Source organism: Bombus affinis, chromosome 3 (genome assembly GCF_024516045.1).
Source record: "Bombus affinis isolate iyBomAffi1 chromosome 3, iyBomAffi1.2, whole genome shotgun sequence".
NCBI classification, from domain to species: Eukaryota; Metazoa; Arthropoda; class Insecta; order Hymenoptera; family Apidae; genus Bombus; species Bombus affinis.
The window spans coordinates 758,074-772,751 of NC_066346.1; the positions used below are offsets into that span (position 1 = coordinate 758,074).

General features: G+C 47.2%; 1 protein-coding gene across 3 annotated transcripts in view; it reads left to right on the forward strand.

Annotated features, from left to right (window-relative positions):
- The window catches only part of LOC126914515 (E3 ubiquitin-protein ligase MYLIP), a 42,077-nt gene that overhangs the window by 18,889 nt on the left and 8,510 nt on the right, over positions 1 to 14,678 (forward strand). The window contains exon 1 of one of the 3 annotated variants that reach the window (XM_050718565.1): positions 5,458 to 5,738. The exons of the other annotated variants lie outside the window; for them this stretch is intronic. Within the exon in view, the coding sequence (XP_050574522.1) occupies positions 5,508 to 5,738 (231 nt within the window). The 5' untranslated portion in view covers positions 5,458 to 5,507. Of the gene's footprint in view, positions 1 to 5,457; positions 5,739 to 14,678 lie in introns of those variants that run through there. 3 annotated transcript variants of the gene reach the window in all.

Sequence of the window (14,678 nt, forward strand, 5' to 3'; positions counted from 1 at the left end):
CACAAACGATATCAAGACCGAGGACCAGCTCACAGGCGAAATGACAGTACTCTCCGATTCTGTGAAGAGGCCGGCGTCTTCAGTAAGCAACTCCTCCGCGGGTTCCGAAGCTAAACGGCATAAGCCTTCTGACTCCCGATACAAGTGCTACCACTGCGGTAGGCACGGACATAAAGCATCTGAGTGCCGTGAGAGGACAAGACTGGAGGCGGAGAAACGCAACCGAAAACCAGGGGAAAACCGGGCTCCCACGTCTTCGAAGGTGTCCTGCTACAGGTGTAACGAGGAGGGCCACATCGCGCCCAACTGCCCGACCTTACGTAGAGGAAACCCTGCTATGAAAGAGGAGCGACAGGTTAACTTCTGTGTGGTGGAGGCCCCGACCGGTAAATTAAGTCACCAGGGTGAGTCGTTCCTGTTTTGTTTTGATTCCGGAGCTGAATGCTCATTAATCAAAGAATCGGTAGCATCAAAATTTTCCGGCAAGAGAACGACCGAGATAGTAGTAATGCGAGGAATCGGGAACACTTGCGTTAAGAGTACGACCCAAATTCTGTCCGCCGTATGTATCAGCGGTCTCACGCTGGAGGTAAATTTTCACGTCCTTGCCGACAATTACTTAAAACACGATATTATTATTGGGTGCGAAATTTTAAGCCAAGGCTTCGACGTACACATGACGCGCAATAGCCTCGATATCTGTAAGTCGAAAACGGTTAATGTCTGTAATAATATCGCCGAACCTGCGATCGATCTCAATGACGTAGACACCGAGGTACTCGGCGACGATAAAGACCGATTGATTTCCATTCTCGACAGATTCAAAAACTCGTTCATCACTGGCTTTCCACGTACCCGCGTAAATACGGGTCAATTAGAAATACGGTTGATCGACCCCAACATCACCGTCCAAAGAAGCCCCTATAGACTTAGCGAGGAAGAGCGGAGAATCGTACGAGCGCGAATCAGCGAACTACTCAGAGCCAACATTATAAGACCTAGCAATTCGCCGTTCGCGAGCCCCATGCTACTCGTGAAGAAAAAGGACGGTTCGGATAGATTATGCGTAGATTTTCGAGCGTTAAATAAGAATACGGTCGCGGACCGGTACCCCCTACCCCTTATCGCGGACCAAATCGCGAGGTTACAAACGGCGAAATACTTCATTAGCCTGGACATGGCCAGCGGGTTCCACCAAATTCCTATACACCCCAATTCGGCGGAATACACGGCGTTCGTTACACCCGACGGGCAGTACGAGTACGTAACGATGCCGTTCGGATTGAAAAATGCACCGTCCGTCTTTCAGAGGGCCATTTTCAATGCCCTGGGCGACCTTGCGTATTCCTACGTCGTTGTCTATTTGGATGACGTCCTAATTATTGCCGACTCAATAGACCAAGCCTTAGAGAGGTTGGACATCGTGTTAAGTACCCTCGTAAACGCCGGGTTTTCGTTTAACTTTTCTAAGTGCTCTTTCCTGAAGACATCGATACTCTATTTGGGATTCGTAATCCAGAACGGAGAAGTCCGTCCCAACCCGGGTAAAGTATATGCCTTAAGCTCCCTACCTGCGCCGACGACCGTCACACAGCTCAGGCAGTTCATAGGGCTAGCCTCGTACTTTCGGAAGTTCATCCCTAAATTTTCGCAATTGTTAAAACCCTTATACGCGCTTACGTCCGGCAGTAAAAATATAACATGGACGGACAGGCACGAGAAAATAAGACAAGGGGTAATCTCCGTTCTGACCGACGCACCGGTGTTAATGTTATTTGACCCCAATTACCCAATAGAATTACATACCGATGCTAGCTCCGAAGGATTTGGGGCTATTTTGATGCACAAGGTGGAAGGTAAAAATCGAGTAGTGGAATACTATAGTAAAAGAACCAGCCTCACGGAATCCAGATATCACTCTTATGAACTCGAAACATTAGCTGTTGTAAACGCCATAAAACATTTCCGCCACTACCTGCACGGACGGGAATTTCTTGTCGTCACGGACTGCAATTCATTAAGAGCGTCTAAGAGCAAAGTACATTTGAATGACAGGGTACACAGGTGGTGGGCTTACTTGCAAACGTTTACCTTCGACATTGTGTATCGGGAGGGCAAGCGAATGGCCCACGTAGATTTCTTTTCGCGAAATCCCACAGGCGTTGACCCTATTAGATTCGACAAAATCGAAGAGAAAATGGTTAATCTGGCCGAAATTTCGGGAGACTGGCTACTAGCCGAACAACGTCGTGACCCCCAAATTTCGGGAATCGTCGAAAAGTTGCAAAATGATGAGCTCGCGGAAGACATCGCGAATACTTACGAATTACGGTCCGGTACTCTCTACCGGAAAATTCAAAGAAGAGGCAGGACTCTCAGTTTACCTATTGTTCCAAGAGGGTTTAGGTGGTCCGTTATTAACCATGTGCATCAGTCAATTATGCACTTGGGTTGGGATAAGACGCTCGAGAAACTGTACGAGTATTACTGGTTCGAAGGAATGGCGAAGTACGTTCGCAAGTTCGTAGAGAACTGCCATGCTTGTAGAGTTTCGAAGGCTAGTTCAGGTAAGATACAAGCCGAACTGCATCCCATACCCAAGGCCAGCATACCTTGGCACACGGTCCACATGGATATAACGGGCAAGCTGAGTGGTAAAAGCGATTCGAAAGAGTACGTCATTGTGTTGATCGACGCCTTCACTAAATTCGTATACCTGCATCATACTCGTAGGATAGATTCTTCTAACACCATTAAAGCGCTTAAATCCGCTATATTTTTATTCGGGAGTCCCTGTCGGATAATAGCGGACCAGGGAAGGTGTTTTACGGGTAAAGAATTTCGCGAGTTCTGCGAAAGCAAACGAATTAAAGTTCACTTGATAGCGACCGGTGCCAGTAGGGCTAACGGACAAGTAGAACGTGTTATGGGCACGTTGAAAAACATGTTCACGACAGTAGAGACGACCGGGCGGCCGTGGCAAGACGCGATTGGGGAAATGCAGCTAGCGCTGAACTGCACCGTCAACCGCGTGACTAATTCGAGCCCCTTACAACTACTAATCGGTAGATCGGCGAGACCGTATGACCTGTTGCTACCTGACAATATTGAAGAAAAAGAAGTCGATATCTCCGATGTAAGGCAGCAGGCCGTACAGAACATAGAAAGTAACGCCCAATACGACAAAGAAAGATTTGATAGGAACAAAGCTAAAGTGGTTAGGTTTAACCTCGGCGACTTCGTACTACGCAAGAACGAGGAAAGAAACCAAACCAAGCTAGAGCCGAAATTCAAGGGTCCATTTGTAATAACCGAGATTTTGGAAGGAGATAGATATATTCTAAAAACGCTAGACGGTAAACGATCGTATAAAGACAGTCACGACAGATTAAGAAAAATGCCGGACAGTCGCGTTCCCGCTGAGTTGGACGTCGGTAGTGACGGCAATAACAGTGACCACGACGACATGAGTACCTCGATCTCGGAAGATCCTCAGCACAAAGACCGTAGCACCTCACGGAGTACGTCATGAAGCTCGGTAAAGGGGCAAGTGATGTGTTCACGCGCACCATGAGCTATAGAGTTATGAAGCTTGGTAAAGGGGCAAGTGATGTGTTCACGCGCACCATGAGCTATAGAGTTATGAAGCTTGGTAAAGGGGCAAGTGATGTGTTCACGCGCACCATGAGCTATAGTGTTATGAAGCTCGACTAAGGGGCAAGTGATGTGTTCACGCGCACCATGAGCTATAGTGTTACGAAGTTTGGTGCGGTCGTGCGATCTAGAAAACGAGATCCATTGGGGTGCGAAATCGAGACTGGTCCATTTTGCCGTTATGACCCGACTGATAACCCACAGGATGCAACTAGCAATACTAACTTCCAATACTAATTACAACGTTACTAATTCATGTTCTCTTCTATTCCTTTTGTTGTCTAACATCCGAACAAAATTTTGTTGTTACACTGGACCCCCAGTTTATTTAGACGTTAAGTTAAATTGTAAACAATGTTAATTGTACCGAGACTAACGCTAAGAAAACTCAATATTGTAGCTGCACCCGAGGACGTGTGATAGTCAGAATGGCCGTGTCGGAGATGAAAGAACACTGGAACTCCTCCTTGGATTCGCGGGAATACCGTAACTCTGTAACTTAGCATAAACAAATGTTGCTCCGATTGTTCGAGATTTGTGATCATGAGCTTGGGCTCGGGGCGACAATCGGTCGCCCAACGTAGCCGCGGTCAAGGGATGAACGTTTATCTAACAAAGGCACAGAGTAACTCTATACCTCTCCTTGAAAGAAGTGACCGTAGTGACACATGGCAGTAAATATTTCAAAGGTTTCTGTTCCGTGGCTCGCCACACGCAGATCCTATCCTTCGAGTAAGATGATCTCCAGATGTCGATATACCTCCGCAGTATGTTTAGCTAACGTGAGGACCCGCAATAAATTTTAAGATTTCATCAAGACAAACAGTCCTTGTCGCAACTACGGGAAGATAGGAGAAGCCTATCTTCCACGAACGATGCCCCGTCAACAAACCCCCCCTTAAGGGCGGCCAGCATCTCTTTCAAAACGCCGATATGGAGATTGACCAATTAGCAACAGCGCTAATTTCCCTCACTTTTGGAACGAAAGCCTTCTTTGACGAATCCGAGGATCTCATATCCTTAGACCCACCCCATATAGTTTTCCTCGACGACATCGTCGAGACGGAGAGGCATTCCTTCGTGTGGACTCGTTGACGAGCGACAGTACTATCCTACGACCAGTGAACACCTCACGTTTAGTTAACAAAGAGTTAGACTTGAACTGCGCGATAACATACGTTTATCATCCCGTGACCGCGGATTCGTTCGAACCTAAGGTCATTATCACTAGTGCTACGAGTGCGTAATCTTGTTAATAAACTTGTGCTAATAAACTCTCCGTTGTATCGCAACAATGGCTAATTCTAATGAGAATCCATCAAACGCCCATCTCCTTAATCCTGATTCTAATCCGACATATATATATATATATATATATGTATGTTGTGTGTGCAAACGTCGCTGTGCCTCAGCGTCCGAGATATTCGCAATCTGTCGTTACCACTACAGTGAACGTTGCCTGTAACAATCGCGCATTCGTCGCAGCCTATGCGTCGGTTTAGTTACATATCAGTCGCTTGACGGCGATCGGTTAAAAATAGCATCTAACCGAAACCTAAGAAGAATATAGATACGCCAACAATAGATGTCTATGACCTGTGATGCAGCAACGATCATAGGCCGACGCACACGTCTGCCGCCTCGCTTTTTATTCCCTCGCGTAAACTATAAACGAAAGATAGGTATTGGTTTCGGATTTGACGTTGTTTTACGTGGCCACCGTGTCGCGCCGATCGCAAGGTGGCCGATACCGACGCGTACGTTGCCGCACAATCGTAGGCAGAATTCACCGTTTGATACCGACAGATTTTTGCGAATATCTCGGAAACTAAGAGCAAGCGGCGGTTTCACGTATGGGAAGAAGTTCAGGAAAGAGATGGATATCGAACACGTATAGACGAAACGATTCAAAACTGCGACAAAGAAGAATTATCTACGTCGGGAGCGAAGGGGGACGGGCTTTGAAGCGTGTGAATCGAGTTTCGTGGATTCCTGCATCTAGGATACAATTTGGAAGAAGCAGGAGAAATCGATCCGACGAATCTACGAATCGAGTTTCACGTTTGAGAAACGAACAGGTTCCGGTAGGTCCGGGTTGTTCTCTGTAATCGCGTTGAAAACTGTGACGAGCATCGGTCGATAAAAGTCCATCGTGCCGCGTGAATCGATCGACATCGTTGGCTACGTGTGCGTGTGTGCGCGTGTGTGTGGGGGTAGGGGGGAGGGGTCAAGATGAACAAATGGCGAGTTCTCCAAGTCTTTTTTTTTTTTTTTTTTGCGAAATCAACCACCCTGCACTTATCGAACTTTTATCGGATTTCTATCGCGTTGCCGCCACCGGGGTTCTATAGAGTTTCTACGTTCTGTTGAAATTCAGAGAGAAAAAGACTCGGAAAATAACTTTAGGTTAATCGATTCGACGCGTAAACAGAAATAATCGCGGCGTATCGTATCGATGATAATGCTTGCGAATGACCCTCTACGAGACTATCGTCGCAAAACAAATTTTCGATAAACGAGTTCTCCACCGTTTAGTATTTCTCGTAGAAACGAAAGAAGACAAAAGATCGTATCGCGAACACGACCGAGTTTATTCCAACGATATGAGTCGTGACGAACGTTTAACCTGTCTCTTACGTTCGTACGATATTTCGCTGCGCGTGTCGTTTAAAGTTAAACTTTCCACAGGATAGAAAAGTATGACTAACCTTGACCCTGTTTAGCAAATTAACTCGAACTTGACGTACGTTTACCGACGATTTCAATATTCGCGATAACCGTTCGAGTCACGAGATATTAAGCGCTCGATAACTTTATCAGTGACTGGGAGATTAGCAAAAATAGGGGGAAAACGGTAAAGCAGCGCGATAGCGTCGGTAGAAAAATGTTTTATATACTTTGGTTCGTCAAGAATAGTCGATAACGAGTCATCAACCGCTTTGAATTTATCTCCCGATAAAAACACAGTCCATTGTAAACATCGATTATTAGATATAGTTATGTACGTACGAGTGACCGTACCGAATCGCTTTTCTGCTCTCGCTTTTTAATGCTCTTAAAAGCGCTAGATCGCGTTATATCCGCGCGACAGTGAAGAATAATAACTGTAACTTTATAGGCAAACGATGAACGGCTATCGATTTAATTTATCTCGTATATCCAAAGATTCCCGGTTATAACCTGAAATTCCCAGTCCCCCTGATCTCGGCTCTCCGTCGGACGTTATCGTAGTTGCGATTCGGTTCTCAACGTATGTAAAGCGTACGATCTATTTAGTTTAGTTTGCAACAACGATCGATAGTTTGTTTATGATCGTGAAATAGAAGTTTATCTGTCAATTTGTAATTTGTAATTTTCGTTTGCAATCTACGAACGTGACGCGAATCACCATCGACGTTCGTTGAAACGTCGGTCCCTTGCGAATAGTAGAAAAAAATACCGATAAAATCGCATATAGTTGTTTATTTGTCTGGCCGTTTTTGCAGCAATGGCAGCGTGTCCTGCGTCATATCCGGAGCTCGTTACAATTCTTAAGCGAAGCGAGAAAGCGCGTGGACGAAATTAATAATTCCCACTCGTCTTTTCCTTTTTTTCATCAACCTATATCGAAACTTGCGTTTACGTCTCATCGTACTATACGAAGCGTTACCTGTAACGGCATTTCTATATTTCGTCGACTACTTTCTCGTTCTTTCCAATGTTTCGACTTAAATCCTCTCTTTGCGATTCGTTGCCTGGTTACGCGCGCGTTAAATCGAGAAATTGGCGAACACGGTGAAACTCGTCTCTGCTTGGACTCGTTCAGGATTGGATTTTCAAAGATCGGTCGCGTTTGCGTTTAACGGCGACCGTAACGAAGAGGTTCGGCCCGATGTTTGGAGCATCGTTGGGGGAAAAAGGACGGTAAAGCCATCGCGATTAGCGCGTATCGTACGCGTTATCCGTGGTAAAACGAACGATTCCTCTGATTCAGCAGCGCGCGATCTCCGTGTTTTGTAGGTTGTGCTGTGGCGCGCTTCGAGACTACGTTGTATTCGCGTATATGCAGATACGAGCACATAGAGTACTCCGTATGCCATCGAGTCGAGTCGAGTCGATGCGATACGTTTGCGTCGGTGTATGCATCTACGAGTCGTGGCACGTTGAAACTGCGCGCTAGCCATTAGATAGCTCGCTTAATCCCTCGCGCTTTGCGTCCCTTTTCATTTCGAATGCCAGTCGGCTAATTCGAGCACGCGACTTCTATTCTTACAAACGAAGCAATTTACCAAACAATTTGCCTCTCGATCGAACCGCGTTGTCGGACTTCCCTGCTCTAGGATACAGCGCGATTAAATTACGAGATTTTGTTGTTTCTTCGTCGGTGGATCGTGACGATTCGAAGCGAAACGCGTGGGTCGAATTCGCCCCGTTCTTGAACGAGCGCGACGTCGATCGCGGGGGCGTGTTCCGCGAACGAGTTACCACGTATAACGACTACGCAGGATTTCGTTGCGCACATCGAACGAACGGTTCGTGGGTAGTTGCGCAGTGGCCAGAGTGATTAGACGGTGTGATTAATGCACGCCCGAAGCTCCACCGAAACGCGCATTAATCTTAGAATAATGGTCCGCTTCACGAACGACGTACTTCTATCGCGCGACTATTTGCGTATCGGACGTGAATTACGGAGAACGGCGGACGAGAAAAAAAGATCGATTCGTTACCCGAACGCGAAATCTACTTCGAAACTTTCGAACGATCGTTCCGAGACGAGCTTTCGGAACGCGAGAATTTAGCCATTTGATCGAAGTAAATAAGCGTCGCGTAGTTTGCCACCATTATTGAATTAAACTACGCCTGTTATTACAGCTAATTACGACGGATTACTAGTCGATGATACGGTAATATGGTAATGGTAAACGACGATAAAGAGAGAGAAGCGGAAAAAAAGAAAGCTACGAGAGAGAGAGAGAGAGAGAAAAGGTCGGCGATACGCAAACGATCGAGACGATTACGTAAATCATAGATGGGTACTCGATAGGAGAGAGAGCAATTTCTAGATTGACGCACGGCAACGTAAAAGCGCAGCTGATGCTGAATATCGCGAGAATTAATCGATCTCGTAAAAAAATCTGTCGTCGCGCCACACCGTTCGATCGTCGATATTCCTAAACGCGTTTGAACGTTTTCGATAATAAGCCTCAGAGACGAATTCGCGCGATTCGAAGCGAACCTAAGAAACCTATATCTCTGGATTTCAACGATCCGATTTTTTACAATACGGGTTTTACGGTACAGACGACGGAAGAGAATCGTAAAGCGCGAAGATGTTGGAAAAGCGAGGCCAAGAATTTTTAAACGATTATTCGCACGACGATCGCGAAACGAGCCACTACTCGGGAAAGATATTCCGGGGTCACGGATACTACCAGCAAAGGATAAAGGAGCGCGATTTAAATAGCTTTCAGAGGAGAATGTACGGATCGGAACGAATAATACGATACGTTAGTAGCGAGTTTGTTTCTGCGATACCAGCGACCGAAATTAATTGGGTCACTGTGCGAGCTGTGTGTCGTTATGGCAAATTTATGGCTGCTCGTCGAGACACGGAGGAGACGCTCGCGATTCTTTCACCTTGCATCTTCGATATCGTCCTTGACGGATCGTGCGAATCCTCTTATCGAATCGTCTTGCGAAATTGATTATCGCGTTTCTCAAAGAGAAAGGGACGCTGTTTGCGACTAATCGTTGGAGCCGCGTCGATAGCGGATACACGCGGAGACGTTTGGCGCGAACGATTTTTCGAAAATACGATAAATTACGTCGAATTGCGATTTTTAGTTAATCGAAAGTCCGCTCGTATCTCGGAACGGGCGAGTAACCGAAAGAGAGACGCGCCACGTCGAGGATAAAGGGATTCCGGCTAAAGCAGAGTAGCTTGTATGGTAGAAAGCAACGGGGTTCCGACAGGAAAATACGCTTAGACGCGTGGACGTTGCAGAAAGACGAGACACAAAACGTTGGTACGTACGTCGACGCGAGAAACGAATTCCGTTGCATTCGACTCGAATAAACGCTTTACGTTACGCTCTATAGTCTGTAGAGCGTCTCGAATCGCTTCCTACCCTCTTTTCCTAAATTCTTCGCTTTATTTCCTATTCCGTCGATTTACATCTTATTGCTTTTGTCCGGCCCGTGTTTCCACGTCGTACTTCCATCTCCATTCCTCCTTCGTTCGATTCGCACGAGCTTTTCGAATACGATTTCGATTTTTAAAGAACTTTCACCCTTGCGCGATCCGACGTCAAAGCCAGAAAGAAGTATCCGTCGTTAAATCCAACTATCGCGCGTATTCTTCGAGACCGCTCGAACGATAAGAGCATTCGTTTCTCCGCCCTTTTTCCTTCCACCGCTCGTCTACGTCGAAGAAACTCGAAAACGAAAAGACCGACGTACGTATCTTAGTATGCCGGCTCGCGGAGCAACGATTTCCCTTCGTTTCTAGCATCTTTTGTGGGTCAAAGAGGCGGAACAAGATATCTCTCTGCGCTATTCTTCCGCAACCAAGCGACGCCAGAGACGGTCGGCTTTCCAGGAATCTCCGATAAAGAGATATCCTTGCCATGACTGAAAGGATTCGTTTAACGAAAGATCTGGTATGAAAATGCGAGAGAATCGATTTAAAGAAGGACGCACGTACATATTCTACGTACAATTACGAAGCTCTCTCGCCTCGTAAATTCTCTTCGACTCGGATAATTACCGGTATCTTTCGTTTCTACGTAACCCGAATTCCTTTTCGCAATTTCTTCTCTTTTCGCTGCACGACTGCCACGCCTTTCACGGTTGCGATAAAACGAAAGTTTAAAGCTGGCAAACGTTACGGACGAGACGAGACGAAAAGTCGGACGATCATCGAAGAAAACGAAGCTTTTCCGCGGTACTCTCGCCCCGGCACTTTCTTTCCCCGTGCAACCTAGCGACTACGTTCGAAACCCGCGTCGCTCTCGAGAAACTTCTCCACCGGGTGAAATATCGCGCGCTGCCGGTCCCACGACTCGGAAACTCGTCCTACCGTAAGTAGTCGCGCGCCGGAAATATCTCTGAAAATTATTTATTTATTTATTTATTTATGCGTTTATTTACGTATGCGCGTGAACGCGTATAGACCGACTTTGAGCGTCGATGAGCCAGCTCTGAAAAAGGAGTACACGGAATGGTGGAAAAAATCGATAGAGCGACGATACTTATCTGAAAATTGACAGAGACCCCGAACTGCCCATAAAGACTACGGCTTATGTATGAAAAAAGGCGAACGATGTCCGATAGTTTTAGTCGGAGCATAAAATTTTGCCAGGGACCGTAACTTTGGACGATGGAAAAGTTTCGAGTTTCGTAAATCGCTGAAAGTCAGACGCGACTCGTGTCGACGTTTTTTCCAACGTTGTAATTCTCGATGGAACAGGCTGATAACCGCGAGACGCGAGTCTGTACGAGAAGCCGAGACGATCGAAAGCGGCGATACCCTGCTCTTTCGAGCTTCGCGGTACACAACGAACGACGCGAGGCCCAAATTGTCGGATCAGGTCGAACCAAAGAACGGCTAAGTACGAGACCAGGAGCTTCGGGTCCCTGGTGGAACGTGGAAATGGAACTGAAACGCGTTGATCGAATCTGGGTCGCAAGCTGTTTGAAAAATGGGAAAAATAACGATTCGACGTAGACGTATTGCTTGAAACGTAAACGCATTCCGTTCCATGTTTCTTCGGGCTTGCTGCTCGATGATCTTCGAATTACCTACTGTTATTCGCAACGTATAATGGAAGTTTTGGTACGCGGAGAAAGAGCCGCGGGTTAATTCTCGAAAACTCTCGCAGCCGAATTAGATTTCGATTCACGTTGCGTATTCGTTAGCGGTAACGCGAGACGATTCGATGAAACGAGAGAACCGAGCTGGATCGATGATCGGGAAAATTCGATTGGACGTTTAATCGTTCTCGCCTCTCTCGTCTTTCTTTCGCGCTTCGTTTCAACGGCGATAAAGGGGGTAAAACGTGTAACGAGTATGCAACATCTGGCAACGGAAATAACGGACCATGTCAGGGAAGATTATCGATGGACGTTACACGATCCGCGTAATTCCGTCGGCGCGCCGATAGCAACCGTCGCTGGAATCAGAGCGTCGGAAATAACTTTGACGGAATAACTTTAACGACTTTGCTCGCGATTTAAGGAAGATGGCAGCGATGGTCTGGGCGAGGAATATAGCGCGCGCAGGCAAGAGACAAGCCGCGCGTTAAGCGGAAAATGAGCAATTAGCGAGGTCGCGGTCAAACGTGGCGACGCGAAAGACGATCGAAATACTTTATCGACGATAGAAACGTTTCGATGGTTTTAAAAGGTGCGACGAGTCTGTCTGGTGCTTCGTGATCCGACTGCGGAGTGGCAACACGGTATGGTTGGGAAAATAGTTTCGGAGGAAGAATTCCTTTGCAAATTCCCGACGTTACTCCGCGTAGGAAAACGTCGGGAATCGTCGCTCGGATTTTTGAAACGCCTGACAGTTAGACGAAAAGCAACGATCCGATTTGAATCGAGAATCGTAGACGCGTTCGTGAGTGTTTCGAAGAGGAAACAGCGTTTTGAGAAGAGAAAAGAGAAAAATATACAGTCGCGGAAAAGTAAGGCGAGACGAGACAGCCGCGTTGAAAATGCCAAGTGGCATTGTTCTTGCACGGAAGGGAGAGCGCAGTGCGGGAGCAGGAAAATTTTACCTTCTTGTTCTCCGCCGGGACTAACGACCCTTTCGAGCCGCGGCCGGAGGGAGGAGGGCGAGTGGAGAAGCTGTCGAGTCGAGGAAAAAGAGGGAGAGAAAGGAGAAAACGAGGGAAAAATAGGATAGCGAGGAAGGGAGAAAAACGGGAAAGACGAAGCCGAGCGTCGAAGAAGTTGCGGTATATGTACGTGCCGAAGTGGTCAGGGTCTCGACGAGCCGTGTTATCGTTCTTCGAGTACCTCGATAGCGCAACAATCGTTAAGCCGTCTACTATCGCGTTCACGACGGTGTCGGAAAAAATTTACGAGAAAGCAAGTTAGATCCTTGCCGAGAAACTTCCAGTCGAGAAATCGAGGAATTTTCTTACTTTTCGAGAATCTTCCGTCCCTTAATCTTTCGCTTCTCTTCCTATACTTGCTCTTATTCCTCTCGTCCTCCTCGATCGCCAAAGGATCGGCGAGCTTCTTCTCGTTCTCGAAATCCGCTTGCCGAGCGTTTCACGTCGAGAAACTTTCCGACGATCGAAGATTCACGGGAGAAAGGCAAACAAGAAAATCTCGCGTACCCCGGTCGCGTATCGTAATGCGCGAAACGGAGAATCCACCGGTTAAGACGCTCGTCGACGTTGCCGATACCGACGGACTAAAGCGCTCGAAGATCTAGTTTGCCTAACAGCCAGACAGAAATCTCGTTACGTGGTCGGTCGAGAGGAAGGAGAATCGGAGGAGAAGGAACGAAAACGAAAGCAAAGCTCGTTGCCGAACGCGGCAACTAATTCCCGCTTCTTTTTTCTAAGCGTAATCGGAAAACGGACGGAAAAGGAACGGACAGCTGACGCGTATTACGGGTTGGTCGTTTTTCGATGGCGACGCGAGCGCTCGATTTATCGGTGCGGTGCGACGAAAAGTCGAGAAACTCGGCGAAACGACACGAGGCTCGTTCGTCGTTGGCGCCGTGTCGGATTAACGAGTTTATTTAATTCGAGCCAGCAGCGATATTAATTCCGCGCGGCGCCCGCGATACAAATTACTTCGTTCCGAAACGCTGTTATTTTGGCCGTGCCGCGCGTTCGTAAAGCCGCAGTCGTGTGCGCGCATTTGGTGCATGCACGATGTACGTGCATCGACGCGCGTTAATTTTGCGCACGCACGCCCATATAAAATCTGGTGGACGATCGAACGAAAGACGCGTTATCGTCGCGCGTTCCTTTTTACCTTTATGCGAGCATAAAATTTCTCTGTCGCGATTCCACCGAATCCCGTCAAAGAGTCGCACGGTCTTGGCCGAAACGTTAGAAACGTTTAAAATTGCTCTTGTTCTTGCGCGATAGCGTCGCTTCTTTCATCGGCTGTTGCAATTTCCGCGTTTCCGCGTCGGAAATTTCTCCGTTGCGGATGAAATATCGCGTCGATAATATTTAACGATAAATATCTGGCGAATATTTGCGAGAAGCAGAGACCCGTACGCTCACGCCTGCGTTTTACGCCTGCGGCTGAAGCGAGTCGCAGGAACGGAAGACGGCGGTATTGCGTTCGTTCGACGAACTGTATCCATGAAAAAATACCGACACCGTGAGTCAGAGGCGGCTTGGTCGGAGGTATAGAGAGTTTGGAATTATACAGAGACGTTGAAAAGCTCGAGAGTATCGACGGAATGGATGCAGCTGGCGGATGGAGCGTCTGCTTGATATTCTATCTTTTCGTCCGTAACTATTCACCTAGAAATATCTGGTCGCTGCGCCCTAAAGCTTCCTTTATCGTCTACCGTTAACAGAGTCGACGAATGCATTTGCGCCACCGAGCCACGGAATCGATACGATTTATCTCGTCGGTTCTCGGAGCTTCTTCGCCCTTTTTCTCGAAAACCGCGCTCGATGCGCTTCGAGAGCGAAAACTCGAAGATTCAGAGTTAATTGGCATTCGGGGGAAAAAAATAAATTTTCACGAACGCGTAGAACGGTTAGTAGTAGCGCGAGTCGAACGAGCATAGTGTATTTTCATACGTTATTTTCGTGCTAAAGAGACTAAAATATCGACCAGTGACCCAGTTTACGTCGATTTTCGGACATAATTATTCGCACGCTTCGGCAAATGCTCCGCGTACGCGCGAAATTTGCGCGATCAACGCGGCTTCTTGTTTAAGCTCGTTGTTTCGACCTTTTCGGTAAGAAATATGGCCAAACAGCCGCCGCGGGGAATACGTCGCTCTCGAGACAGCTTGCGTCGCGTTTCCCTTTTTTCAACGTGAATTTTCGTCGTAGTCGTCG